General features: G+C 58.1%; 1 protein-coding gene across 9 annotated transcripts in view; it reads right to left on the reverse strand.

The window, feature by feature from the left end:
- The window catches only part of DDC (dopa decarboxylase), a 73,515-nt gene that overhangs the window by 28,816 nt on the left and 16,956 nt on the right, over positions 1-27,743 (reverse strand). For 5 of the 9 annotated variants that reach the window (XM_041723036.1, XM_041723038.1, XM_041723039.1 and 2 more), the window contains exons 2-7: positions 25,647-25,875; positions 23,819-23,932; positions 21,983-22,102; positions 15,579-15,713; positions 14,756-14,899; positions 1,977-2,043 (exon numbers count right to left, since the gene is read on the reverse strand). In XM_041723036.1, the coding sequence (XP_041578970.1) occupies positions 1,977-2,043; positions 14,756-14,899; positions 15,579-15,713; positions 21,983-22,102; positions 23,819-23,932; positions 25,647-25,847 (781 nt within the window). In that variant the 5' untranslated portion in view covers positions 25,848-25,875. Of the gene's footprint in view, positions 1-1,976; positions 2,044-14,755; positions 14,900-15,578; positions 15,714-21,982; positions 22,103-23,818; positions 23,933-25,646; positions 25,884-27,743 lie in introns of all 9 variants that reach the window. The other 4 variants (XM_041723035.1, XM_041723031.1, XM_041723037.1 and 1 more) reach the window with 1 other exon arrangement.

A 27,743-nucleotide genomic window follows, 5' to 3' on the forward strand; every position in this document is an offset into this window, starting at 1 on the left:
CCACTGTCACACCTGCCTGTCGCCCTCAACAACCTGCTTTCTGCATCCCCCTCCTTGCTCCAGTAAAACCTGCCGGAAACCTCCCTGGACCCATCCTAGTGGACCGCGGGGGACCTCGTTTTAAAACGACCCCAAAAGAAAACCTCTTTTCCTAAAGCAGCAGTTTGGAGACAACCGCCTTCCGGCGCCCCCGACTTTGCCGAATCACGGTGGACGCGTCAGGGACTGAATCGTGTCGACGGTGTGTTCCAGTCACAGCACCGGGCGAGGTCAGCTCAGGCTCCCGGGCAGCCCCGTCTGACGTCGTGGACCGCGGAGGGAGTGGCGACCTGTCGAGGACACGGTGTCAGAGGGGGCGGAGCGGGCAGCCCAGGGCTTACGGGCAGGTGCTGGCCTCCTGACCGCGACAGTGTCACCCGCAGTAAATATGATGTGGACATGAACCTCACGTAGGGACTGAGGCCGTGGCGGCAGGGCTGTGGCTCTGCGGCCGTCGGGCCCCTCAGTTGGCCCACCCCGACCCCTGCGTCTGCACCAAACCCTCCTGGAGCTCGCGGTCCCTGAGACCACAGACCCAGGGGGCAGAGGGGGCTCCAGGACCACAGGACACCCTGAGCCAGGCCCCCAGCTTCCATGGGCGGAGAGCACGGGCCTCCCGGGCCATCATCCAGCTGGCGGCGGCCTGGAGCTCGGGCCGCGGGGCTGCGTGGGCCCTGCCCTGCTGAGGCGCCCCTATACCCGAGAGCCCTGGGATATCCAGTTCCCGGCCCGACATCTGAGCCTCAGGAGCGCCCAGCGGCTGGGCCGGGCACGTTTGCAGCCTGCAGGGTGACGCCCCGGCCGTGGGCCTGAGCCACGGGCTGTCACCTGCCTGCCCCTGGCTGCATGTGAACCTGCGTGAACCGGCGCGTCCGTGCCCGCGGCGCCCACCCCGGGGGTCGCACAATCTCTGTGCATCTGCCGCCCTCTGCACGGCCCAGTGAGGGAAGCTCCGGCGTCCGACCCTGGCGCCGTACAGATGGGGACACGACGCTGGGGACGGGACGGCCCACAGCCGAGGTGGTGCGGCTGGGCCCCGAGCAGGTGTGACCACATGGCCCGGCACCGCTGCCACGGGGGACCCCATGGGGCGGGGGACGCAGACGGGCCGGGGCCGGTGTCCGCAGGTGGCGTGTCTCGCACCAGCCACAGGGATGGGGGCTGGGGTCTGAACAGCCCCACTGTCGGGGCAGCGGAGGGAGGGGGCGCTGGGCCCTGAGGCCGGGAACAAGGCCAGGGAGGGGGCCAGGAACCTGGGCAAGGCCCCCGCCACGCAACCCCTCCCAGGCCTGCGCTGAAGAAGAAACTTCGGAAACACGGGCCTTACGCACGGCCCGCCTTGGGGATCCTCTGAACCCCCCTCCCTGGGACCCCCCATGAGCTTCACGGAGGCGGGAGGGTCGAGCGGCCCCGGAGGCACAGCAGCAGATTCCCCCGAGGGATCCGGGGTCTGGGTGTCCCTGGCTTTACGGCGTGGGGTCACGTGCTTCTCGACGGCCACCTCAGGAGCCTCAGCCGCTTCCTCCGAAGCCGGTAACCGACCCGACTCTGGCCCGATTGGCTCGGGGGGCCCTGAGCCCCGCGACCCTGGGGCCCGGCTGCGCCCCGTGGGAGACTCCTTCCTTCCAGACGGTGCGTCGGGCCAGCTGAGCTCCGCTGGTCCACGGAGGCCGGGGTCTGAGTTTGCGGACTTGACGCTAATGGAATCTGTGCCGGTGCGAATATAGGAGTCGCGGCAAGCGTCGGATCGTGGGGTCACCCGTGTTAGCGTCCCTCGTGTCCTCCCCCGGCCGGCACCGCGTCCTGCACGGTCGTGGCGTTACCTTGCCTAAGTGCACGGCTAATGCCCTGACAGAGGACGGGCCCCGAGAGGAAGGTCCACGGGAGCTTCCCGTACCGAGAACATTTTGCAGAAGAAAATTCAGCCGGATACTTACAGATAGGACCCACTTCTAACAGATTGTCGAATGAGCAGCAGGACGTGGTCCCCAGCGTGGCCACCACCTGGAAAGTAAAAAGAAGCAGACCTGTTTTAGGGCCGACGCCCCGGGAGTCACCGTGGAAACTCCGCACGCACCCCTGCAGCCCCCGGGCGGGCCCTGAGCCTCGGAGGCGCAGCCGGGTTGGCGCCCGCCCGCTGGAGACAGGGTCTGTGCATGCCGGTCCCATCCCTGCACGGAAGCTTCCCGACGGGTGCAGAGAAACATCCGCCGGTGGGAACCAGGCTGGAGGTTGGGAGCAGTGCTCTCCCGGGACTGATGCGCCGAGGGCCGAGGGGCGGGGAGGGCGGACGGCGGGTCCGGGGCCTGCTTCCCTGACCGAAGCACGGAGGTCGACCAGCGACAGCAGGTCCTTGCTACTGTGCAGGGGTGGGGGGCGCAGAGCCTGCCCGGTTGGTGCATGTGGGCAGAGGCGCCGAGAGCACCTGCCCATGCCTGCCCTGGAACAGCACCGCCGGCGGCTCAGAGATCCCCGGGCTTTGACCAGGAGTCCCACCCGCTGGCTCTGCTCTGCAGCCCGTCCTCCGAATGGCCCCGCTCCCAGGGGAGCTTCAGGCCTCAAAAGAGGAAGGTTTGGGCAGCCCGGGGGGCTCAGCGGTTTAGCGCCTGCCTTCAGCCCAGGGCCTGATCCTTGAGACCCGGGATCGAGTCCCACGTTGGGCTCCCGGTGCATGGAGCCTGCTTCTCCCTCTGCCTGGGTCTCTGCCCCTCTCTCTCTTTGTGTCTCTCATGCATAAATAGATAAAATATTTAAAAAATAAAGAAAGAGGAAGATTTGCTCCAAGCACACTCATGAGAAGGCCTCACAGACCCTGAAAACAATTCCTAAAGGTGCGTTTCAAGACGTCGTTGGGCACCGTCGGCCACACGAGCGGGAAGGCCGGCCTGGCCTTCTGCGCCCGCACCTGCTATCTGAGCGCGTCGTGAGGCGGCGAGGGAGCAGGTGCCATCTGACCGGTGGGTGTCCCTCCCCCACACAGGGCTCCCCTGCCGCGCCTGAGCTCCCGGCATTGCGGGGAATGCAGAGCTTGGCCGCATGTGGAATCGGGGCTGAAACCTATTTGCCGAACGCAGACTCTCTCCGAAGTGATCAAAAAGCTCGTGGTGTTTACAAGAGCGAGGGGCCTGACCGATCCCCGATGCCGGGGCCATCTGGGTAATGCCGTTTCTCCCTCGCTGGGACAAGAATGTGAATTTTCATTCCATGTGAGTGGAGAATTCGATTCTGATTTTTACTGAGCCCCCACTAGGACCCCGGCGGCACCACGGCGCCCTGAGAGCAGAGGTGAAGAGGCGAGGGCCGGAGCCCCACGCAGTCTGGTAAACCTGAGCACCTGGCCGAGGCCCGTCTGGCTCTACGTCACCAGGACCACCTGCGTTTGCCTGGAGCCCCCGGTTCCCTCGCAGAGAAGGTCCAAGCAAGTGCTCCTGCAGGGGTGCCAGCATCGTGCCCGCCCGTGGCCGGCTCAGCGGGCCAGCCTGGCTCTCGGCTCACATGGTCGCCCGGGGCCAGAGCTGCCCCTGCCCAGCAGGTGCTGGGCCAGACTCTGGCGGGACTCACGGAGGCCGTGGGGTGTGAGCAGGGGAGCCGGGCCCCAACGGGCTACTCTCAGGCCGGGCAGGAGCACTGTTCGAAATTATTTTCTTAAAGATTCTATTTATTTATTTGACACAGAGAGAGAGAGGGAGAGAGAGAGAGAACCCAAGCAGGGGCAGCAGCAGTGGGAGAAGGAGGAGAAGCAGGCTCCTGGCTGACCCGACACGGGACTCGATCCCAGGACCCTGAGAGCATGACCGGACCTGAGGTCGGAGAAGGCTCACCGACTGAGCCCCCCAGGTGCCCCTGAATGTTGCATCGTGATTCAGCTACAGCGAAGCTGCCGGGCTGGGAGCCGCCTGCCAGTGGGGAGCCGGCTGGTGTCACGGCAGCGCAGGGGGGACAGGCTGCGCCCCCAGGGCCACGCAGGAGGGACAGGCTGCACCCCCAGGGCCACGCAGGAGGGACAGGCTGCACCCCGAGGGCCACGCAGGGAGGCGCCCGACCTGGCAGCCGTGGAGCCAGAGGTGCAGGAGGGCAGGAGCATGCGAGGCAGGGGAGCAGTGGAGGGGCAGCTGCTTTGCATAAACTCCGCGGGCTTTGGGGCAAGGGACTGTCCCTCGTGGCCCTGGCTGTGGGGGTCGTGGCCCGGAGCCCCACTGAGGGGACTTGGGGTGCGGGCCGGATGGGTGGGTTTGCTGAGAAGCAGGCGATCCCCCCCTCTCCAGCCCGGGCCAGTCCTAGGGGGACGGCCAAGCCTCGGAAATACAGGAAAGGAAAACGCAGGGTGGACCCGCTCACACTTACGCCGCATCCTTGGGGCAAAAGCTGCAGGTGGGAGGCCCAGCTCCTGCCTTTCCTTTCGGCAGGTCTGGAGGCCTCAGGCCTCGGCGTCCCCTCCCTCCACGCCCCACGTGCCTCCCCTGCACCAGCATCTCGGTGCCACTCCCAGGGACGAGGCGATTTTCCTCTGGTATTTGCAATTTTTTCCCAATTTATAACTGAATAGTGAGATGCTTCTGGCTCGGTAGGTACAACCTGTGACTCTTCAGACGCTTCGCCTGCGTCACTAAAGGAATAGCAAAAAAAAGTACAGGGAAAGACCACGGAGTGACTCATCCATCTCACCACTGGCTTGTAGTTTATTTTCTCAATTTCAACGATTTCTTAGGAAAGACCTTTCTATTGCTTACATGTGCCTTCAACGTCCTTTGATGTTCCTCAAATTCTAACTGAAATAAATGCTCCACTTTGCGTTAAGACTACACGTGTACTAAGCGTCCTCTCGTTAAAATTACTTTCACCTGTGAATGTGCGTACAGGAAAGGTCCCAATATTGCCCAATATTAACACTGCGTGTCTCCCGAGGCTGGTTTTCATCCCATACACGCACCCTCACTTTCCAGGTCTGCGTACTGAGCACGGAGCGTCTCTGTAAAGACCGTAAGAGCCCGCCTTGTCCTCGGCCCCGGCTCAGTGGAGGGCAGCGCGGGGGACGGGCCCCGAGCACCCACCCGGCCCCGCCTGGGGCTTCGCTGTGTGTGGCGCCCGACGGCCGGACAGGTTTCCGATCCCTACTTTGCAGTTGGCTTGAGTGAGACCCTGGGGGTGGCTTTGTCCTGCCAGGTGAGGACAGAGCCCAGCGCCTGGGCCAGGCCCCGGCCCGTCGGCTGAGCCCGCCAGGGGACCGGGCTGTCAGAGGGCGCGTGTTCTAGGTGCCGCAGGCAGCTTGTTCTAATTCTCAGAAGCTTCTTTCCAAAAAATGAAATAAAATAATAAATAATAAATTAATTAATTAAAAAATTAAAAAGAAAAAAAGAAGCTTCTTTCCAGCCCTGCACCTGCTGCGCTCCGGGCTCTGATTACCCCGGCTCAGCGCACTGGCGCTAACCTGATTTGGGCTGGGCTGCGGGGCCATAATCACATTTGTGCTGGGGGAGGGAGCGCGGGGATGGGGCCTGCAGCTCGGCCGCTGCCCAGACGCCGTCCCTCCTGCCTGCCTGCCGCGCCGCCCACGCACACCCCATGGCCGCTGCCCTCTGGCCCGGGCCTGACCCTATGAAGTCGGCTCCAGGGGCGGCCAGCCGGCCCGGGAGGGAGGGAGGGCAGCTCTTCCAAGCCCCCCACGGGTCCGAGGACCTGTCCTGGTTCCAACTTGCCAAATGGGCCCCTCGCTCTCTGCCGAGGGCCTTGGGTTCCGGGATGTCTGCGACCCCTCAGGCCGTGGGGCTCCATCTCGAAACCGTGCAGGCAGCTGTGTCTCCCAGAACTATGACCACTAGATTCAGTTTCAACGGAGCCAGTGGGTGGCGTGTCCACGTGTGAAGCTGCCACCCGTCTCGGCTGGGCCTGGCCTCCCTCTCTGGCTCCAGGGTCCCCGGCTGAGGGACCCACGGAAGATGAACGTCCTGCGCGTCCTCCAACACGCATGACCTCTCACGTCCCTGTGCCGTGCCCTCCTCTCTTCTTCAACCGGAAAGGCCCTGTGGCCACGAGCGTTGCCCACGGACCCTCCGGGACCCTCCGCCAGCCCCCCACCCCGTGCTGATCGCAGCCTCTGCCCTGTGCGTACACGGTGCTCCCCAGACAGCGCCAACACTGGGCAACGCGAGTCTCCCCAGCGGGCACCGTCCCCCGAGGAGGAGGCCAATGCCCCCCGAGTCCCTGGGGCCCAGCACGCGTAGATGGGCTGTCAGCCTTCCCCGCGCTCTGGCACAGGGGCTGGGCCGGGGTCCGTTGTGTCAAACGTCACAGCTTCCCCCCAACGGTTGCTGGAATCTCGCTATTTAGGGCAACACTGCAACGGTGGCACACCCACCGGGGGCCCAACCTACCGATGCTAACGAGGTTGGTTCCTCCCGCTCACAAGCGGTCCTGTCCTCAATACCTGCCTCCCTCCTTCTTACCGGCTTCTCGACCGCATATGAACACCCAGGGCTCGCTTCTGCACACCCACGTTGCCCCAGCGTCGCCGGCCCTGCCCGTGCTCTCCTTGCCCCCTTACACTTGAATCTCCGCCCCCATCCTCACTCCCACGTGGGCCCTGGGCAATCGAATTCAAACCCCCAAACCCCAGCCACTGCTGTAGAGCCCGTGGGGCACCGAGGGATCCTGAGCTCCCGGGCCACGTGGCTTCAGCTCCCGGTCCGGCTCCCTCCCACCCGCGGTCTCTCCCTCTCCTTCCTCCCGGCTCCTCTCTCCCCACGCTTCTTCATCTGTCGGTGTTCTCTCCCAGACCCGGGAGGCTGCACGTGCATCCCAGCAACCCCGGGACCACCCGAACTCCGGGGACCCGCAGCTGCTTCGGGTGCAGGCCTCCCCTCCCCTGGGAACTCGGCTGTCTCGGGGGCTTCCCTACTTCGACGGGCAGACCTTCAACTCCTGCAAAGCTGCACTCAGCCCGCCCGCCGTGTCCCACGCCCTGCTGCTCCGGTCTCTGGGCTCTCGGGTCTCACGGCTCAGACGTGGACGGGGTCACCACCCGAGTTCGGGAAGTCCTCCCGCGCTCCCACCTCGCCTCCTGCTCTGTTGGCCACCACTTCCTCCGTGAATGCCTCTTGAATCTGTTTCTTCTCTTCATACCCATCGCCACCCTCATCCTCCACCAATCACCAGACTGTTTCATCTCCTGCTTCTCATCTCGCCTCCCACTCCCCTGTCTGCTACCCTAAGCACCTGCCAGTGATTGTTAACATTAATCATGTTTTCCCGCCTCCCATGCGGGCGATGGATGACTTTTACATCCCAACACACTCCTGCGGGCAAAGTCAGACTTGGCTGGAACTCCATACTCCATTTTTCAGATGAGGAATGGTCTAGGGTTAAGTCACGACCCCTGCCAGTGTCGGGGGTTAATTGCTAACGACTGTGCATCATGGTTGGGGGATGAGTGACAGGCCACGGAAGGACAGTAGCTCCACCACCCCACCCCTGCCCAGGTGAAGCCGCTCGAGTGTGCCCTGTTGTTTGCATAGGGCAATTGGAATTGGTGCCCAGTGGGGACAGTCACTCAGATTTAGGCCTGTATAATCACGGGCCGACCGCCAGAGGCGCGTTCCCACCACGCTCCCTGTGCCAGGCTTCCTCCCAGCCTGTGCCCCTCAGTCACCAGAGGGGCTTCCGAAAATACAAATCAGATCATGTCTCTTTTCTGCTTAAAACTCCTTTAATGACCGCACATTGCTCCCAGGGAGAAGCCCACCTTCTTGTGCTGGTCCCTGCGTGACCCCCTCACCACGACCTCCCACATCCCTCCATTCACTCACGCTCCAGGCAGTAAAGACCCTCGAAGCTTCTAAGACTTCCCATTTGCTGTCTCCCTGCCCTTCTGTGGACAGCAGTGCAACCTGGTGGGCCTTTGGGATCACATCCTGGCGCACCTGCCAGCCTCGTGGCCCTAGCAACTTCTGAGACTCTCAGCACTTCGGATTCCTGGGATACCATCTATTTTCATTGCTATCTCCTTTCCTGGGAGTGCTTTGCCCAAATAGCCCGGCTACCCGCCCCTCGGCCTGCAGCCCTCACTCTTTCCAGACTGTGGCTCCTGCAGCAACTCTTCCCTGATCCCCACGTCCCCATGGTGGGAACTGCTGGGTTGCTTGTGTCACCGATCACACTGCACCTGCCGTACATGACCGTTCACTTAGTGTCTCTGTCAAACCAATAAGATCCTGGTGGGCCCGCTGGCCCGGCATGCAGCAGGTGCTCAATAAATGTTTGTCGACTGAATGAATGACCAAGTGAATGAACTCGCAACTGTTGCATATCCAATCACGGTAAGTTTTGAAATACAACAAGTGGAGGCACCTGGCACCTGCTGCTAAGACCATGAATTTGCCCACCATTTTTGTGAGAGCCGCTAACGAGGGTTGGTGCCTCCCAATAACACACGTAAAACGTCCCGACGAAGCCTTTGGCCGCTCTGAAATGCCTGCAAACTCGCAGGCACAGAGTAGCGGCCATCAGGAAATGCTATGCAGCCTCTGACATCCCACCACTGAATCCTGAGCACCTGCGTTGATGGGTCTTCCTTTGTGTAGAAACATGAATAAACGATGAATGTGCATGTGTTTTCAACATGACATTCTATTAAAAAGTATTTAAATAAAGACAATAATGTTTATTTTCTAATGATTCCTGAGGGTCAATCTCCCCCTGCTCCATCCCTAAAACTTTCTGCATCTTTATATTAGTTAATCCATGCATTTAGATTTCCACCAAAGACAAAGAAAAAAAGCACTAGGAAAGATGAGAGCTTTTGACTGGTAAGAAAACATCCTGGGTGAAGAGAATCCAATCGTTCAGTAGAACCCAGTTTTTCAGTATTGCGGTTATAAGACATGCAAACCCAATGGATCATGAAGCTAGATACATATTTAACCTTAATTAAAATACAAATTCTAATGCAAATGAAGGCTTAAATTCTAAGGAAGGAGCACGCAAATAGGCAAAAGGGTGTCTCTGCCTCTCTTTCTCTATCATAAATAAATAAATAAATCTTTTTTAAAAAGGGGATAACAAATAATAATACATATAATACATCATTCTCCCTCTTACCATATCACTGCCATTAGAACAACTGGACATTCACACACACACAAAAAAAATAAAAATAAAAACACAAAAGACTGAATCTGGACACAGACCTTACACCTTTCATAACAATTAGCTCAAAGTGGCTCACAGACTGAAATGCAAAATGCAAAACTACAAAACTCCTAAAAGATAACACACAAGAAAATCTATACCCTCTTGGGTGTCGGGATGAGTTTGTAGCTACAATACCAAAGGCATGATCCATGAACGAAAACAATTGGTAAAATGGACTTGAGTACAATTAAAATCTTATGCTTTGTGAGAGACATTTTGGGGAATGAAAAGTTACCCACTGGAGAATATATTTGCAAAATACAACTCTTGATAAAGGACTAGTATTGGGGATCCCTGGGTGGCTCAGCGGTTTAGCACCTGCCTTTGGCCCAGGGCGCAATCCTGGAGTCCCGGGATCGAGTCCCACGTCGGGCTCCCGGCATGGAGCCTGCTTCTCCCTCCTCCTGTGTCTCTGCCTCTCTTTCTCTCTCTCTCTCTCTGTCTATCATAAATAAATAAATAAATAAATAAATAAATAAATAAATAAATAAATAAATCTTTAAAAAAATAAAAAAATAAATAAAGGACTAGTATCTAAAGCATAAAAAGTTCTCAAATCCAACAATAATGAAATACACAATCCAACTAAAACACGGGCAAAAGACCTGAACCTCACCAAAGAAGATATTCAAATGTCAAATAGGCCTATGACGAGACCTTCACTGCACGCATCATTAGGGGATCCTAAATGAAAACAACATTTAGATGCCGCCACACATGCATCTGAAGGGCTGAAATCGAAAACCCTGCAACACCAAATGCTGGGGCAGCTGTGGGACGGTAGGAACTCTGATTCACAGCTGCTAGAAATGCAAAACGGTACCGCTGCTTTGGAAGAGAGCCCGGCAGTTTCTCATAGAACTAAGCTCTCTCTTACCCCGTGATCTGCACGTGTTCCCGTTCATTTACCGAAACAAGTTGAAAAGTTACGTCACACAAAATCCTGCCCGTGAGCGTTCACAGCACTTTTTAAATAATTGCCAAAGCTTAGAAACAACCAAGATGTCTGTGACAGTGTGATTTCTACAAAGAAATCTACATTTGGTCTTTGTCACCATTTCTGGCACAGAGCTCCGAGGACCCTTGGCATCTCCTAAGCGCTGACGGCCATAGAGGTGCCGTCTGTCGTGTTAACGAGGTGACTTTTGAAAAGCTGGGAGGTCACCTACGGATGCTGACTAGCTGCCAAGGGAACGGAACTTGTTACTAGAGTATTGGTACAGTAAGCTCTACCCCTGACCTCCAGGCAGGGGAGGGGGCCGAAGATTGAGTTCAATCACCAGTGAGCAATGATTCGATCAATCGTGCCTGTATAATGAAGTCTCCATAAAAACCCCCAAGGGGGTTTGCAGAGCTTCAGGGCTGGTAAACAAATGGAGATCTGGGGAGAGTGGCACAGGAGAGGACATGGAAGCCCAGTGCCCCTTCCCCAGACCTGGCCCCAAGCATCCCTTCCATCTGGTCGTTCCTGAGTTATAACCTTTTAGAACAAACCAGTGACCTAGCAAGTAGAATGTGGATCTGAGTCCTGTGAGCGTCTCTAACAAAGTAATCAAACCCGACAATGGGGCTCATTGGGATTTCTGATCTATAGCAGTGGATCGGGTGACAACTTGGAGTTACAAATGGCAAGTGAAGTGGGGTGGGGCAGTCTGGTAGGACCGAACCCTTGGCCTGTGGGATCTAATGCTGTTGCCAGGTAAATAGTATCAGAGTGGACTTCATTGCTTGGTGGGACTGGAAGACCATGTGCCATAAGCTGGTGCAGAATCTTAATGTCCTTTGACAGGTACATCCAGAGAATGGAATACTATTCAGTGAATTTTTTTTTTTTTAAGAGATACAGGGACACCTGAGTGGCTTCATCAATTGAGCATCTGACTCTTGGTATTGGTTCAGGTCATGATTCCATGGGTCGTGGGATCCAGCCCCGCGTCAAGCCCCGAGCTCAGCAGGAGCCTGCTTGGACATTCCCTCTCCCTCTGCCCCTTCCCTCACTCTCTTTAGCTCTCAAATAAATAACCCTTTAAGAAAAAGAGAGAGAGAGAGAGAGGGAGAGAGAGAGAGAGAGCTATAAAAGACCCTGGAAAACAGGGAAGAATCTTAAATGCATGATGCTAAGTGAAAGAAGCCAATCCCAAAGAGGCTACATGCTGTACGACTATAACTCTATGACTTTTGGGACAAAGTAAAATCATGGAGACGGTGAAAAGATCAGTCATTGCCAGGGGTTGGGTGGGTGGTGGTGGTGGGGGAAACAGCTGGTATACAAGGGTTTTTACATCAGGGAAACTATTCAGTATGACATTGAAATGGTGTGTACATGCCATAGACACTAGTCAAAACCTGTAGAAACAACAGCACAGAGTGAACCCTCATATAACCTACAGAGTTTAGGAATAATAACGTATCATACTCATATTGTACCACAGTACTGCAAGATGGCAATCACAGGAGAAACTATGGGGCAAGGGGTAAGGGGTATCTGGGAACCCATTGTACTTTCTGCTCATTTTTCTTTACACCTACAATTGCCCTACATACCGTTGACTAGTTTTTTTTTTTTTTTAAACTGACTCTGCCCATGCAATCCAAAATGTGTGAAGGACACGAAGACGCGTTTCGCTGACAAGGATATACGGCTGGGAAACAAACACATGGAAAGACGTTCGACGTCATTAGTCATGGGGGAAATGTGAATGAAGGCATCCCCACTCTCCTATCAAAACACCTAAAATTTACAGATACCAAACGCTGGGGAAAATGCAAAGAGCCTGAATGTCTCATGCATCCCTCGTGGGAACGGTAACTCGTGCAGCCACTCTGGAAAAGAGTTTTGACAGTTTCTTTTAAAAAAAAGTAAGCATACAACTAGCATGTGACACTCAATTGGATGCTCAGGAATTTTTATCCCAGAAAAAGGAAAATACAGGTTCATCCAAATACGTGTAGTTGAATGGTCATGAAGTTTTACTCGTTATTTGTATTTTTCTTGGGGGGGGGGGCAGGGGGAGTCTTTATTTGTAATTGCCCAAACCTGGAAACAACTATGATGTCTTCAGTAGGTAAATAGTTAAACGGGCTGTGGCACAAGGAATGTGGCACTAAATTCCCGTGGTGCAGCCATAAAAACAGCCACACAGGCCATGAGGAAAGTCGGTGCCCGGGGTGCCAGAGTGTGTGACTGCCCGCATATAACACGCTCAAAATGAGGACAGTGTAGAGAAAGGAAGCAGAGTCGTGGTTTCCAGGGGTTGGGGCGGCAGGAGACAAGAAGGGCACGAGTGTGTGCAAGAGGTGGTGTGGGGAGACCTTCGTGGTGATGGAGGAGTTCTGTATCCTGACTGCAGGGCGGGGCCTGACGTGCACCTACACACGTGGCAAATGACCTAAGACTGCACCCATGCACCTCTATCAGGGCCTGGCTCTGCCTTGCATTGCAGGCCATGGAAGCTGCAACAACTGGGGGAAACTGGGTGCAGGGTTCCAGGGGTTGCCACGCACCATTTTTTTGTGTCATGTCTTTTTATTCTACAAGTGTTCAAAATAATGACTTAAAGCCTTTCAATATTGCAAACTAAGAACGTGACGTATTCCTTTATCATCTGGACATAATCAAAGAAAGAAGTGGTCAATTGTAAACAGGTCAGAGTGGAGGCGGGGGTTTTAGGATTGGATGGAAGAGAGCCCACGTACGAGAGCGTGAGAGGCATTCGGCACTCAGTGGGGAGATTGAACACGGGTGCAACAGGAGTCTCAGCACGGGAGGAAAGAATGGGCGGAAGCAAACTTTGAAAAGAAAATGGGTAAGAATTTCTGCAAACTGGGGTGCCTGACTGGCTTGGTCGGTTAAGCGGTCAGTTAAGGTTGTGACCTCAGGGTCATAGGATCGAGCCCCATGTCAGGCCCCACACTCAGTGGGGAGTCTCTCTCCTTCTCCCTCTCCTCCTCCCCCCACGCTCTCTCTCTTCCTCACTCAAATAAATATAAAAATAAAAAATAAAAAACCCAATACAAAAAAACAAGAATTTCCCCAAACTGAAGATTTCCCCAAAGAGATGACACATTATAGATTATGGAAGTTCTGTGATCCCCAAGGAGAATAAGCACAACGAAACAACCAGCTTGCATCCTCACAACAGATGCAAAGACACAAAGACAAAAAGCAAATACGACGAGGAGCCAGAGGGAAAAAGCCACGTTGCCACATCATCTGCCCATCAGCTCCTCCCACGACTTACATCTGAATCTTCTCCATCCTTCTACAGTGATCGTGTGTGGATGCTCCGGACTCCCCCCGGGGAACTCCGTAGGTCACGAGCAAGTCTTGTACCAAATCCTACCCTCCCTGCCTTCCCCACTCACAGGATAGATCGTCAACGAGGGGTAGTTCATTTGAATTGACGGAACTGATTTCTTTGGGGGAAGAAAGTTTGTCTCAAAGACTAATTCTTAAATTAAAAAAATAGTGGGCATTATTAGCACATGGCCCGTAAGAGCCCAGCAAACCGAGATTGCTCTGACAACTAGGAAATGCTACGGTACGGAGGGGCGGTCCTGAGGCACGTGAGGATCTTGAACTGGCCGTGAAAACCTTCCTTTATTTATTTATTTATTTATTTATTTATTTATTTAAAGATTGATTGGTCTTAGAAAGGAGGGGCAGAGGGAGAGAATCTCAAGCAGGCTCCCCGCTGAGAGTGGAGCCCAACGCCGGGCTCCACCTTATGACCCTAAGATCATGACCTGAGCCGACATCAAGAGTTGGCGCTTAACGGGCTGAGCCGCCCGGTGTCCCCGCTGCGAGAAGCCTCGAATGCCTGGCTCCCTCCCCTGGTAAAACTGGGGCAGGGCCTGGGCGTCAGTACCTTGTCCGCGCTCCCCAGGTACGTCTGATGGGCAGCCCCTTCGAGCACCAGGAGCCTAGGGCCAAGGTCGCGGAGCAATCGCCATGACACACGACATGACACGTGACGCCTCAGCCACAGGCGCTGCACGGCTGTGTCAGGTGCGACAGCTCCCAGGCTCTCGTCGCGACACCGACTATTCCCTTCCCGCTGGGGAAAGCCCATCTGTCTACAAGATGGGCTCGAGCCTGATGCCATTCGGCCACTTGGGTATGACCTGTAGTCAGTCGCTGTCGGCTTGCCACCCCTCCCTTGCAAACGATGGGTCCGGGCGCGTGCTGAGAAGGCCGATCTGGGCAGCAAGGCCTCCTGCGGGTTATTCCCGACCTGTCCCCTGGGCCATCATACGCTCCTCTGACGGAGCACCTACCGTGGCCCAGAGCACTTCAAGGGACCATCACAGGGTGTCACTTCTAACAGGGGCTCACCAGGATCCTCTGGGCTGGGTGCTCCGCTTACCTCTTGCTGAGGTTAGATGGCCCAAGGGACAAATGGAGTGTGGCCCCAGCCTCCCCCGGGGAGCGGCCAGCTGAGCACGCATGTGCCGCCCACCTGTGACCGGCCCAGGCAGGGTGCGGAGGTGCCCAGGGGGCCATACCCAGCACGTCCGCAGGTTGACTTACAAAGAAAGGAATCAGGCCCTCTGCCTTGTCTCTCTCCAGGGCCTCCTGCAGGGCCGACGCGCGCATGGCAAACTTGCCATCCGAAGGGATCGCTTTTAATTTCACTCCTCCAATTAATCCAGCTCTTTCCACCGAGGAGTGTGCCTGGAAGGAAGCAGCGGAGTTGGATTCTCGTGGCCATGAGCCCCTGGCTCTGCAGAGAGCACCCCCGTGTGTGGGTCAGCCCCCTGCCCCTGTCCCTCACTCCCGGTGAGTCAGATCCTGTGGACTCTTGCTTTCCAGGTAGGTGGACAAGAGTGAGATGTTGCAAAACACACCCTGAAGCAGAGTGAGCACACCCGGGTTTCTCTCCGGGGGCGCCTGTCACCATGGGGCCCTGGGCTGCTTGGGGGCCAGATCGGTGCTTAGTGTCCGGAGAAAAGCAGCCAGTGGTGTGGCACCATTACTGCGTGGTGGCTGGGTTGTGTCTCGGGGACTCCCGGCAAAGCCGGCTCTTACTGAAGGTGCCCCCTCTGCCCCGTGGCTCCCACCATCACTGCCTGCTACTTGAGTCCATCCCGGGGTCAGGATCTCCCTGTGGCTGCCCACCCCGTGGAGGCCAGGAGGTCAGGACTCCCAGCCCTGGAGCCTCTCCCCCGGTGACCCTGGCAGGTGACCCCCGTGGCCCTCCGCGACCTCTGTGCACAGGGACAGAAGAACCAGCGCCCACTGCGAAGCACAGCTGGGGCGAGGTCTGAAATGCTGCACGGTCTCGTTTCGATTTGACTCGACCCAAAACAAGGATTCAGATCCTGGAGGCCAACAGGCTCAGCCAACCACTCACTTGATCAGATGAGTAGGCCACCAGCTTCTCCATGATCGCGCCCTGCGTCAGTCCTGGGGACGCGGCCTGCAGGCGGCGGATCACTTTGGTCCGAGCGGCCAGCAGGGCCACCAGAGTGGCCTCACTGGCGCTTCCCTGGGTCAAAGAAAAGGTTGCAATGAGCCTCAAAGAGCAGCAAAGGAGTCAATACCTAAACCGTTGGGGAGGCTCAGTGTCTCTATTTTTCTTAAAAGTTGAATCTGGAGCTGCAAAGCTTGTCCTCCTCCGTACAGGAGAAGTCCGAGCCCCCGTGACTGCTGGAAAATGCCCCCTGGCTCTTCGGATTCGTTCACATTGCTCTATTTTCTGTGGCCCCTTAGCAAGCACTTCCGGGCGTCTGGCTTGAAGCAGGTATTGCGAGAGGATGCGCTCCGCATGCCTCTCCCCACGGTCCTCCCAGTGTGGCCGGGAAGTCCTACTCCTGGGTCCCCCCGCGCCCCCCGGGGAGCAGACCCCGGCCCAGGCTACCAGCATCTCCCCCCAGCTCTGTGTTCCTCGCCGCGTGGACACAGACATCTGCGTTTGTTTACAAATTGCCGTGTATTTTCCCTGAGATTCCGAAATTCCCTTGGAGGATTTCCCTTCGGTTGCTAACGTGATGGGCTACACCGTGTCCTTCCAAATCTGGCCTTGGAGGCCGCACCCCCAGGCCCTCAGAACGTGACCGTATTGGGAGATAAGGTTTCCAAAGACATCACTAAGGTGAAAGGAGCTCTGGCAGGTGTCCCTGCAAGAAGGGGAAGTTAGGCACCAGGCTTCCCGGCCACAGAGACGAGGCCGCCGAGGACCCGCGGAGGGGACAGCCCTCTGCAAGTCACGGACAGAGGCATCTGAAAGAATCGGCCCTGCTGACACCTTGATTGGGACTTCCAGCCTCCAGAACCGGGACACAATGAAGCCTATTGTTTAAGCCCCTGCTCTTGGGAGAAGCGCAGTCGACTCGCACAACCAGCGTCAACTCCTTCTGGCAACAAGGGACAGGAGGGGACCTGAGTGGGGAAAACTAGAGAGGGACCCAAACCACGAGAGACTCCGAACAAAGGGCTGCTGAAGGGGAGGTGGGTGGTGGGGATGGAGTAACTGGGTGACGGGCACCAAGGAGGGTGCTCGACGGGATGAGCACGGGGTGTTGTACTCTGTGTTGGCAAATGGAACTTCAGTAAAAAATAAAAATTTAAAAAGCCCTCATTCTGGCAAAGCACTGAAGAGTGCTGCAATCCTGGCTCCTCTGCGGCTGGGAGTGGGTAAACGGTGACGTGGACTCGGCTCGTCACCCGGCCACCTGGCCGTCCTGCTCAATTTGCAAAATAACTGCATCTCGAAGTTGTCGTCCTCGTCAGGTGGGAAGGGGGTTCCCAGACAGAGAGGAACTAACTTGGTCCCAGTGAGCAGCTGGCAGGGGGCAGGGGGAGGGGGATCCCCACATTTACAGCGATGCCCCCCTTCCCACTGCTCAGGATCGCCACATCTCAAGTAACTCCTAGAAGAAGCCTGCGGGCTGCACGGTATGAACAGTGGAAAGGAAAAAAAATAAAAGAAGGTGGATTTTGATGGACTATGAGAGATTTCTAAGATTTTAGGGTTTTGCAGAAAAACATACAATAACATCGCTAGGCCAACTCCCCCCCATCCACCCGTTAACATTTTTATCTTCCTCGCCCTCCAGCGATCCGGATTTCCTCTCCTATTTGGCCATCGCGCTGCTTTCACTTCGTTTTTTCACGTTAACGGGCCCCTTTGGGGAGACGGTGGAGTTTGAACAGAAAGCCTCGGTGTTCAGGCGCACGGACTCAAGTACCCACGATGCCACCTTCTTAACTGGGCCCGTCAGGTGGCTTCCTCATTGCCTCAGGCCATCTTTTCATCAGCGATCAGTGTAGACGCGTTAGAACGAAGGTCCTGGGTGCGGCTGGCGACGGGGGATTCCAGGGGACCCCACAGGGCCTCAGCTCCTGTGCCCCAGCCTGTGCCTTCTGGACCCTCTGGCTCAGTCCTTGGCATCCAAAGAGAAGCTTCCAGAAAAGCAGAGCTTCTGGGTGCTGCAGCACCTGCCTTATTCCGTGTCCTCTGCCTGGGACCCCGAAGCCCACCTTAGCCCCAAAGCTCTGCTCTGCCCTGAACCCCCGCTGACGACAGGCCTCGAGCCCCTGGGCCTGTTCTCTATGGGGTCGCCTCTCCGCTGCGCCCCTGTGCCGCACGGAACCCCTCCTCCGGGCAGTCGGGAGCGACCGGACACAAGGCACGCCCCACGGAAGACAGAAATCATCTGTGGAGTCCCCGGGGCAGCCGTCGGGCTCCAGCCCTGGGGCGGGCATTCAAGCGGCCTCCCAGCCCTTTGTGGGAAGGAGAGCCGGCGGCGGGGCGGCGGAGCAGGGGTCGGTCCTGGGGCGGGGACCGCAGTCTGACACCCCCTTGGCTTCCCGGCAGCACGCGGCAAGGCGGCCAGGAAGCAGAAGGAACGCTGGCGACAGCTGACCGGCGGGGACCAGACAGGCCCTTCCCCCTCCGGGTTTCAAGTGTCACCCATGGGCGGTGAGCCGTTGGCTTTTCCTCCACAAACCCAGCTAAGATGGAATGACTGGCCATCCCCCTGCTGCCCGTCACTGTGCTGCCCTCTGGTAGCTGTGACCACGGCCCTGAGGGCGCAGCGTCGCCCCACGGCCCCGGCCCCAGGCTGTCACCAGGCCGAGCGGCTCTGGGGCCTCAGCGATCGCAGGCCAACAGCGTGTCAGCTGCGGAGGGCGGCTGGGCTTCCTCTGCGAACAGGCTGCAGCGTCCAGCAAAACTGAGCAAAACTGAGCATATTGGGCGTGAAGAAGGGTTGGGCTTCAGGGGCTGGGACGGGCTGGGGGGCGCCCAGCCGATGCCGGGGCTGCCAGCGTCTCGGAGAGATGGGATTGTCCTTGTCCTTAAAGATGATTGCAGGGGCCCCTGGGGGGCTCAGCGGTGGGCGTCTGCCTTCAGCCCAGGGCGTGACCCGGGGTCCCGGGACTGAGTCCCACATCGGGCTCCCTGCATGGAGCCTGCTTCTCCCTCTGCCTGTGTCTCTGCCTCTCTCTGCATCTTTCATGAATAAACAAACTCTTTAAAAATATATATATATCTATATAATTGCAAGACTGAACCCACGTGCACCTCTGGACACTAACCCAAACGAAGAGTCGGGGATGAGCTGATGGAATTGTTCACGCCTTGCAAGAGACGACAACAATAACAATTGTTATCCAGGCTCTTGGGCAGGATCCGCTCCCTTTCTTGGCCCCAGGTTCCTCGGCTCTGAGAGAAGTCGTCGGTAATGCCATCAACCCTCCTAACTATTTGCAGGTTGGAAAAAGGATCGCAGAAAGCACAGGAACGAAAGGCCCACGGTGGGCAGTCACTAAAAAGTCACTGTTGGTATGATAGTCACGCCCGAGATTACAGAGTATTTGTAAGATTTTTGAGAAGCATCAAATTAGAAGAACCATCGCGGAAGGCTGAAAGGACTTGACTATTTGTATTTTTATTAATTAATTAATTAATTATTATTATTTTTTTATTTATTTATTTTTTAACCTGACTATTTTTAGTTGTAGGATCCAATGATCCGGAAACACTCTTTTAATTTTTTTTTTAATTTTACTTTCTTTACTCTTTGTGAAGTGTGAACAGTGGACGTGGACCCAACCCCGAGAGCCCCAGCAGAAGGCTGATGATTTGCTTAGACACTGCTTGCGCTTGTCCTAAAGGGTATCGGTCCCCGGAGATGTTATTCATAAAGGGAAAGATCTGATACGACATATGCCGTGAATTATTTATGTAGATTGTGACACATCACAGAAAACCGTGCAATAATCTCAAAGAATGGAAATGCTCACAACAAAAGAGTAAGTAAAATACCGTATGGAAAATACCGTATTCTCCGAATCTTGCGCAGACACACACAGGTACTGAAGCAACACCAGGGGAATGCTCCCAACAGTCCTATAGAGATTCCATGCTTACAGTCAAGATCTATTTTTTTTGTAAAAACAAAACAAAACAAAACAAAAAAAAGCTTGACCGTAAAAAAACATTTTTGTAAAGAGGAAGAGCAGAACCAAAGCGGATCTCGAAGGCGATAAATGGGCAGCGCAGAAAATTCAAACAGTGATGCAGAGAAAATGATGAGCCTTTCCCTCCAAATACAGAGGAGAGAATGACCAAAAAAGTAAATTAACAAAAGAAAACTGGAAATGACAAGAGAGGTGCCCGACTCGCGGGAAATGGAAGGTCCCAGAAAACCCACGAGGGGTTTTTGCAAGGCTGGGCTGCAGCGACAGGTGCTGCAGAAGCAAGATGTCCAGGGGGAAGAAGGAGCAGGGACCCGGATGGACACGGCTTAGCAAGTGGGGGGTGGGGTGGGGGTGCGGGTGCGGGGTGGGCTCAGACTGAGGGAACAAACCAGACAAGTGGATCTGGGCAAAATGTGTGGCATCAGGAAGGAAAAGTGACGTCGGCCACTGGCAGTAAGCGCGAGCTCACCCCAGGCCTGGAAGCGGGTCACGCAGGATTCAAAGCCGACGTCCCGTCCCCTCCCCAAAACCCCGCTTCCCTTCTGGCCTCTTCTTCAGAGGGTGTGGGGACCGCAGAAGCAGGACAGAAGCTGCCAGCATCCTCCGAGCCGAGCCACAGTGAGGGGCCTGGGCTGGGTGCTGGGCGGCGGCCTCCCTCCCCGAGGCCAGAGGGCACACGCCACCCCCACCCCGAGTGTGGCCTTCGGCCTGAGGGTCAGCAGGGTGAGGATGCACAATCCCTGACGAGAGGAAGGGGGTCCAGGGAGCGGACCTCAAGTGCACAGTGAGGAAATCCTTGTCCTACTACGCTCACGTTGAAAGTGGGCTCACGGCCTGCGGTGGAGGCTCAGCCTGTGTGTCATAGGCACCCCCCCTCAGTCCTGGCACAGAGTCCCCGCCGAGAGTGACCCGAGCCCAGCACGGGAACGAGGCCTCTCCTGTGAGGCTAGCCCTGCCTCCCGGCCTCCGACACAACCCGTGTGCAGGCGGCGGAATAAGGCCCCCCAAAGACGTGCAGGTCCCCCCCACGTGCGAGGGCTTCCACGGAGAGGGCATCCTGCCGGTGCGATGAAGAGCTGAGACGCAGCATCTTGGACCACGTGAGCAGGCCCATCTGACCCACGGGGCCCTGGAAGCGGAGAACGTTCCTCGTCTGTGGTCGGGGGGAGACACAGCCACATGAGACGGCTCAGAGGGAAGGGATCCTGCGGCTTTGGTGACGGAGGAGGGGCCGTGGCCCTGGACGGCGGGAAGCTTCCAGAAACTAGAAACGGCAACGGTCCCGCCTGGAGCCTCGCAGGCATCAGACACCTGAGCTACAGCATTTGGAGAGGATCGCTCTGTGCTGCTTGAGGCCACCAGAATCTGGGACAGCGGCCATGGGAAGCTGCCCCACGGGGGCTCAGAGGGCGCGGGGCGCAGGGTGGGGGGCTTGGCCACTGTGGGCGTCCGTGGCCACCGACCACGACCCAGGAGCGCTAGGACCTCAGCGTCTTCACCAGCCGCCCTCCCCGCCTCTCGGACCCTCCAGCCAATGGCGCTTCCCAATTTCATGATTATATACTTGACACCAGAAATATGATGTCAAGGAGGGTGACGGGTTCAGCAGAGCCCAGGGTCCAACCGTGCCGGGAAAGGAAAAGAGCACAACGCCCTGGTATTCTCGGTGGCTTTTGTCCCGAGGCGCCCGGTGGGAAAGACACGCCTGAACCCTCACGCAGCCTCGCCCCCGGCATGTCGCCGTCCAGCGCACACTCGGCCGTGAGGAGGACCCGTGACGCGCTGCGTGGGAGAGGCCGCAACTCCAGGCGATCGTGGTTCTCGGCGACCTAGCGCGTTCTAGAAGCCTTGGGGCGACGCAGGCGTGGTCGCAGCCGCGCTGGCCGCCCGGACAGGGTGCTCAGCGGTGGCGGTCACCGCTCAGCCGACAGACAGATGCAGGCTCAGAGCCCAGCCCTGGAACGTACCAGCCGGGGCAAGCGGGCTCGTCGCCTCAGTCCCCTCGCCTGTGCAACGGTGTGGAACGGCCCCCAAGTCCTAGTCTTTTGTAGAACTAAACGGGTTGATGCCCGCAAAGTACACGGTAGCTGCCCCCAGCTCAGCACGCAGGTGTCCACCTGACGGCCTCTTGGCTCTTCTGAGCCTGGGGGACAGAGGGACATCCAGCGCCAGGACCCACGCCCAGATCCAGAGGCTCCTAACTGCTCAGCATCGCTTGTTCTCCAGAAGGACACGCAGGAGGTTCAAAGGCCTCCTTTCTCCCACCTGTAGGCCCTCGTGTGGAGCCCCTGCACCCCAGAAAGCCGGACAGCGCCCCCCCTGCCACCTTACCTGGATCACCCCGCCCCCTTCTCCCACTTGCCCGGCCAGAAAGGCCTCCGGCAGCTTCAGCATCTTCCCCAGCCAATCCATCATCACCGTCTCCAGCTCCGTGCACGCCGGACTCGCAGCCTGGCGGGGCGAGAAGAGAGGAATCAGCCGCCGCCGGCCTGGGACTGACCGACCGACGCCTGTGCGAGGAGCAGCTCCTCCCTTTGGTCCCTTGGAGACTTAGGGGCAGTTGCCCAAGAGGCTTGAACACTTTCAAGAGGCCCGTCCCTGGGTGGGATTAACGGGGCGGCGTGCTCTCCCATCCGGGGGCTCTGGGGACAAGCAGCAGCAGGACCCCTCGCTCTGGCAGCTCTGACGGGGGGCCGCTCGGCTCCGGTGCTGCAGGGCTCAGCACACCTCCCATCCCCCCTTCCCTCCCGCCCTCCAAGAACCCAGGGAACCACAGTCCCCAGGCCCCAGATGTGCCCCAGAAAGGACGGCGACCTCACCATCCCCCATCCTGGGGACGTCGCCCTCGTCCCCCCCGCCCCCCTTGTCTGCCACCTGTCTCCAGAGGCAGGTGTCAGAACAAGGGCCAGGTCTTGTGGGATTTCAGGAGCAGTGGGAGGGTTTACTCCTCCACGGAAGCCCAGATCAGCATCTCTCCATCCCAGATGCTGCTCAGCCCATATTGACTCTCCGGCAAGGTGTCGCACTCCACCAGCACCACTGGCCGCCCCCCAGCCATCTGAGTGCTTACAGCGGGATCCAGGGCCCTCCTCCAGAGTCACGAGTGAGTCAGTGGGACTGGACGCAGTCTGGGAAGTGGGTTCCAGGTGGCCTCAATCCCTTGGGAGCCCCCGGGGCAGTGGCTGCCCTCACCCTCATGAGCTCAAGGTGCTGCTGTACCATCTTGGACTCTCCCGTCATTGCCCAGGGCAGACGGCAGGATGGTCTTGGTCCCCACCCAGGGATACACGCCAGCTCGTGACGCATGGCTGCTAAGAACGAGCAGCCTGTTCTCTCCGCCAGGCAGCCCCGTGGGAGGGTCCCGGCCCATCCCAGCTCGGACCAGCTCCCGGCGTGGGAGCCCGTGCCATGGCCTGGACGGCTGGGGAACAGTGGGGCAGCCCTCCAGGGTTCCAGAGACATCAGTGTCCTTAGGAAGGACAGACACCATAGGGCAGATGCCAAGACGTTGCCCGGAAGGGACATGACGGCTCCGGACTGGCAGGTCCAGTGACATCTGCCCTGGTAGAGAATGATGGGGGGGGGGGTCCTTTAGGAGGGAGTGTGCTCCACAGACATGGGGGAGGGCCGCAGGGAGGACCCCTCGCCCAAGCATTCCTGGGTGGAGCGGGGAGCCTGGCGATGCTGGGTCCTGGTGCTGGGCACCCAACACTCCCAACGCACCACTTCAAGCATGGGCCTTGGGTGATTGTTCTGCGGGAGGCAGTGCCCATGAGGACGCAGCCCCAGGGACACGCCACGTGGCAGTCTGCGGCCCTGGGACCCCTGGCGCCCTCTGCACCCGGCTCTGGCTGTGCACGCTCTGCTCTCGGGAAGACGGGCCAGGCTGCGGAAACTGCGGGGCTGCGGCTGTGAATTCCCGGTACCTCTAAAGCTCCGATGATCGTGCGGGACGGGCTTTGCTTGTTGGCCCCAAGAGGAGCCTCTGTCTGGCTGTGTCCCCGTATCGTGTCCCCGTATCCCATGTTCCCTCACGGGCGCCGTCTCCAGGGCTGAACGCTTCTCCCCTCCCACAGGTGCCACTGCCGCGGGCTCAGGCCCTGGGGGCACAGGTGCCCGGACCCCACGGCAGCGCCTCCCACCGCCCCGGGGCCCCCGCAAGCTCACCCAGGAGAAGCCGACGCAGCCGATGGCCCCACACAGGATGTCTGCGAGCAGCGCCGGGTAGGAGTTGCCCGAGGGGAAGTAGGCGAAGAAGAAGGGGCTGTGCCAGTGGGTCACCTGTGTGCAGAGGAGCCGTGCCCGGGTGTGAGGGAGCCGGGCCCCGATTGCGGCCAAGCCTGTGACCTCTCTAAAAGCAAGAGAGGTTAGGAGCCAGGTTTCCCCAAACCTGCTCTAAAAAAAACTAAAACCCATATTAGGAGAGAAAAAAAAAAAAAAGAACCGGCCTGATTTCAGACTTCTCAGCTGGTCTTACCACCCCCGACTCAATCTCCTGTGCAAGATGCCCCCCAGCCACCATGGCTCCATCCTCGCCCGCATCCCTGTATGGACAGGCCTCTGGAGCCGGAATGCAGGGCTGGCTGGGGACGTCCCAGGGTAGGGGAAGGAGATGGGGGAGGGGAGAAGATGGGGGGGAGGCGGAGGGGGGTGGGTGCTGCTCTGCCTCTCTGATGTGTTGCTGCTGACCGGTCTGCTCTGAGGGAACAGAACAAAGCCTCTGAGACGCCCTCCGCCCCCAGGTCACGGAGGTGCTGTAGTTGGGGAGGCAGGGGCCCTGGAGGCCAGGACGGGACTGATTCTCCGCTGGGGGTCCGCGTGCCTTTGCTCTCACTCCGCACACCTGCCCACGGAGCCCTGGGAGCTCCCGTACTGTCCCCGCAGTCACGGGGGATTGGGCAGGGCCAGAGTCCCACCCCGGGGCCCGGACCCTGCACGCCCCGACCGTCCCCTTCACATTCAAGACAAGAACTCCCAATCCTGTCGTGTCCCACGTTCCGGGTGAGGCCGGGCGTGCCTGTGCTCCCAGGTCCTGGGCTGACACCCTGACTCACACCGAGGTGGGTGGTACTAGGAGTGCCCCCGCCCCCACAGCAGGTAGGGGTGCATCGGACGTGGCAAGGAGCAGAGGCCACAGGAGTGAGGGGGGGGGCAGCCATCCGCGAGCCCGCCTGAGGATCCTCCCGCGACCTTGATCTTGCGCTGCCAACCTCAGGACCATGAGAAGCAAACAGCTGTCTGCTGTCTGAGCCCCGCAGCCCCGGGGTGTTCTGCCCAGACGCCAGCAGACGCCACCCCCTCTGCCTGACATTTAACCGCTGCTCCTGCCTGGAGGGGCTGCGAGCGAGCGAAGTGCTCCGTGTGTTTGCACAACCTCCAGGCGAGAACAGGAATCCTGCACTTAGCTCCAAGCACAAATGTCAAAGGAAACCCCTGGGAGGCTGGAAAGCAGGCAGTGGCCCCCGAAGAGGCGCCCTGGTCTTGAGGAACAGCCCTGGCCGGGTCGGTGGCCCCGTGACTCACTGGCTGCAGGTAAAGGAGCCGGCCCGCTTCCCAGGGCAGCGTCTGCTCAGAAGCAGGGCCTTGTCCCCCTCCAAGTAAATGTCTCAAGTAAAATAAATAAAACATTTCTTCCAGGCTTGTGATCTGCCTTCTTGCTAAATGCAAGAATGTCAGGAATGGGTGGAAGGACTCTTGTCTGCACCAGGGGCTCAGGGGGACTGACCTGGGGACCTGGGGGAAGCACTGCCCTGGGGCCCACACACTCTGGGGTGCTGTCCCAGCCCCATGGCGTCCTCGCTGTGCGGCCTCAGGCGGATCACCTAACCTCCTGGGCCCCCGTGGGCTCAGCTAGAAAATAGGAGTGATAAAATCTCTCCCCAGCAAGGTGGCTCTGAGGACCAGGTGGCATAAGACGTGCGACTGCCCAGCGCCCGGTAGGTCCTACCCTAACGCTAGCCCCCCGCCCCGTCCGCGGCCTCGGGTTCACGCTCACCCCCGGCATGATTATCTTCTCCACGTCACTGATGATGTCCTCAAATGTGTCTGGCTCCTCGGGTGCAGTGGTGGGGATGAGGGGCCGCAGGTAGCCGGGCTCCACATCCGGGTACACCTGGCGCCCCTCGATGCCTTCCAGGTAGTCGGCAACGAAGTCCACCATCTCCTTGCCCCTCCTTCGGAATTCAGCCGAGTCCATGGCAGCTGGGCCTTGCCAGAGGCAGCACCTGCACAGCTGGAGAAAACAAATCCGTCAGCAAACACGACGACCTCTCACCCGGGGCGGCCAGTTGCCGGGGAGCTGACTGCTCCGCTCCTGGGCGGTGACAGCTGGGGTCCCAGCTGGGGCGCGCCTCTGTCCCTGTCCGGACCGTGGAAGCCCCGTGGATTTGGACACGAAGCAACGTGCTTACCCTACCCCTGGCCGCTGCTCCCGTCTCACCATCTGCAGCAGACAAAGGGACTGGACGCGTGCACCTCACGCCGGCCCTGCCCGAGCTGGACGGTGAACGCCCCCCCTCGGTCCTGCCGTGCCCCTGGCTAGCCGCTGGATGGAGGCAAGTGAGCGGAACCCTCTGGGCTCCTGGGCCCGCACGACAACTGCAGGCGACAGAGCCGATCGCTCAGCACGGTGCAGAAGCGACCTCACACGTCCCGGTGCACGTCCCGGGCTCAGCCCCTGGAGCGCGGGTGCATAACCTCCCGCCGGCTGCTGCCTGCACCCTGTGGCTTCCGGAGTCAGTGGGAGCCCACCCCTCAGAACTCCAGGGGCTTCCTGTACTCGTCAGGGACCACCACGTACTAAGCAAGGGGTGCATTTCTGAATTCCTCCCACTGTTCACAGCTTCATCACTCCGGGTGGACCTTCCCGTGGGAATATGCGCCAGGTCGGGGGTGAGTCTATACCTTCCATACACGGCGCAGGTGATGAACGTGGGGCCAGTACGCCAGCACGTCTTCCATCGGCTCCCGTCGTCCATGCAGGGTTTCTGCGGCTTTTTCTTGACCACGTTTATCAGGTGAGAGGTGTTAAGAGAAATGACTTGCCAGACGTTTGTTAAACACAACCTGAAGATTTTATTCAAGACTATTGCAACAGGGGAGGGAGACTGGATTCCACCCCCTAGGCCACGGCGGCGGTCGGGCTGCAGAGCCAACAGGTACGGTAGGGGGCAGATGGAACAGGGCCGCTCAGAGCAACGCGGTTCGGGGTCTAGGGTGAGGGAAGAAGCGCTCGGCTGGGTATCAAGGGTGGAGCCTTCCCGATGAGCCGGCTGGCGGGATTCTTTGCTAAAGCCGGGCCCGGCGTGCCGAGGCGCGTGGATGAAGACGGCTCACAGACGCAGGACTGAGGTGTGTTCCAGGAGGGCGTCTTGGCAGAGGCGGGCCAGTCTGGAGATGCCTTTCCACCCCTCAGCGCTCTCTCCAGTCTCCAAGGACGCTTTCCGCAGAGCGCTCCCTACTCCGTGGGCGGCCCCGGGGGCACCGTTGGACGTTTCCAGGTTGTTTTAAGACCGATTATTGGATCAAACCCTCATCTCAGTGTTATTGTTTGGGGATACACTTTGCATCTAGTGAACCCGTGTGGGTGACACCGATTGGGACATAAAGTACGGTTCCAAGTCACAGCATCAGCAGATGCTAAAAACGTGGGATGGCCTGGAGTCCCCGGTTTGTGTTTATAAGCTCGAGGCCCAGGAGAGCTCTGCTTCCCGTCCAAAATATCACGGTCAGACTTTGCGGAGGCTCTTAGCGCAAAGCCACAAAGCTTTATCTGTGTAGCTTCTGGCTTACAAGTCCCTGGGCCTGCAGGCTTCGAAACGGAGTTTTCATTTGGAGTGACGGATTATTTCAAACTTTGCACAGAGTAAAGCTCGCTCTTTACCCCAGATCAAAGTATTTCAAGTTGGTGTCGTTCAAATTCAACTAAAACTGTATGGATTTGCAGGCCGTTTTTGTCAGCTTACTTGTCTAAGCAGTTACGAGCGCGCGTCCCGCGTCGATGCTCTCCCAGCCTGTGCGTTCTCAGCCTTGTTCATATTTCATAGCTCACGCGTGCTGTGGTCACGATACGCTTCCGTCGGTGGACGTTTCG

The sequence above is a fragment of the Vulpes lagopus genome, chromosome 11 (assembly GCF_018345385.1).
Source record: "Vulpes lagopus strain Blue_001 chromosome 11, ASM1834538v1, whole genome shotgun sequence".
NCBI classification, from domain to species: Eukaryota; Metazoa; Chordata; class Mammalia; order Carnivora; family Canidae; genus Vulpes; species Vulpes lagopus.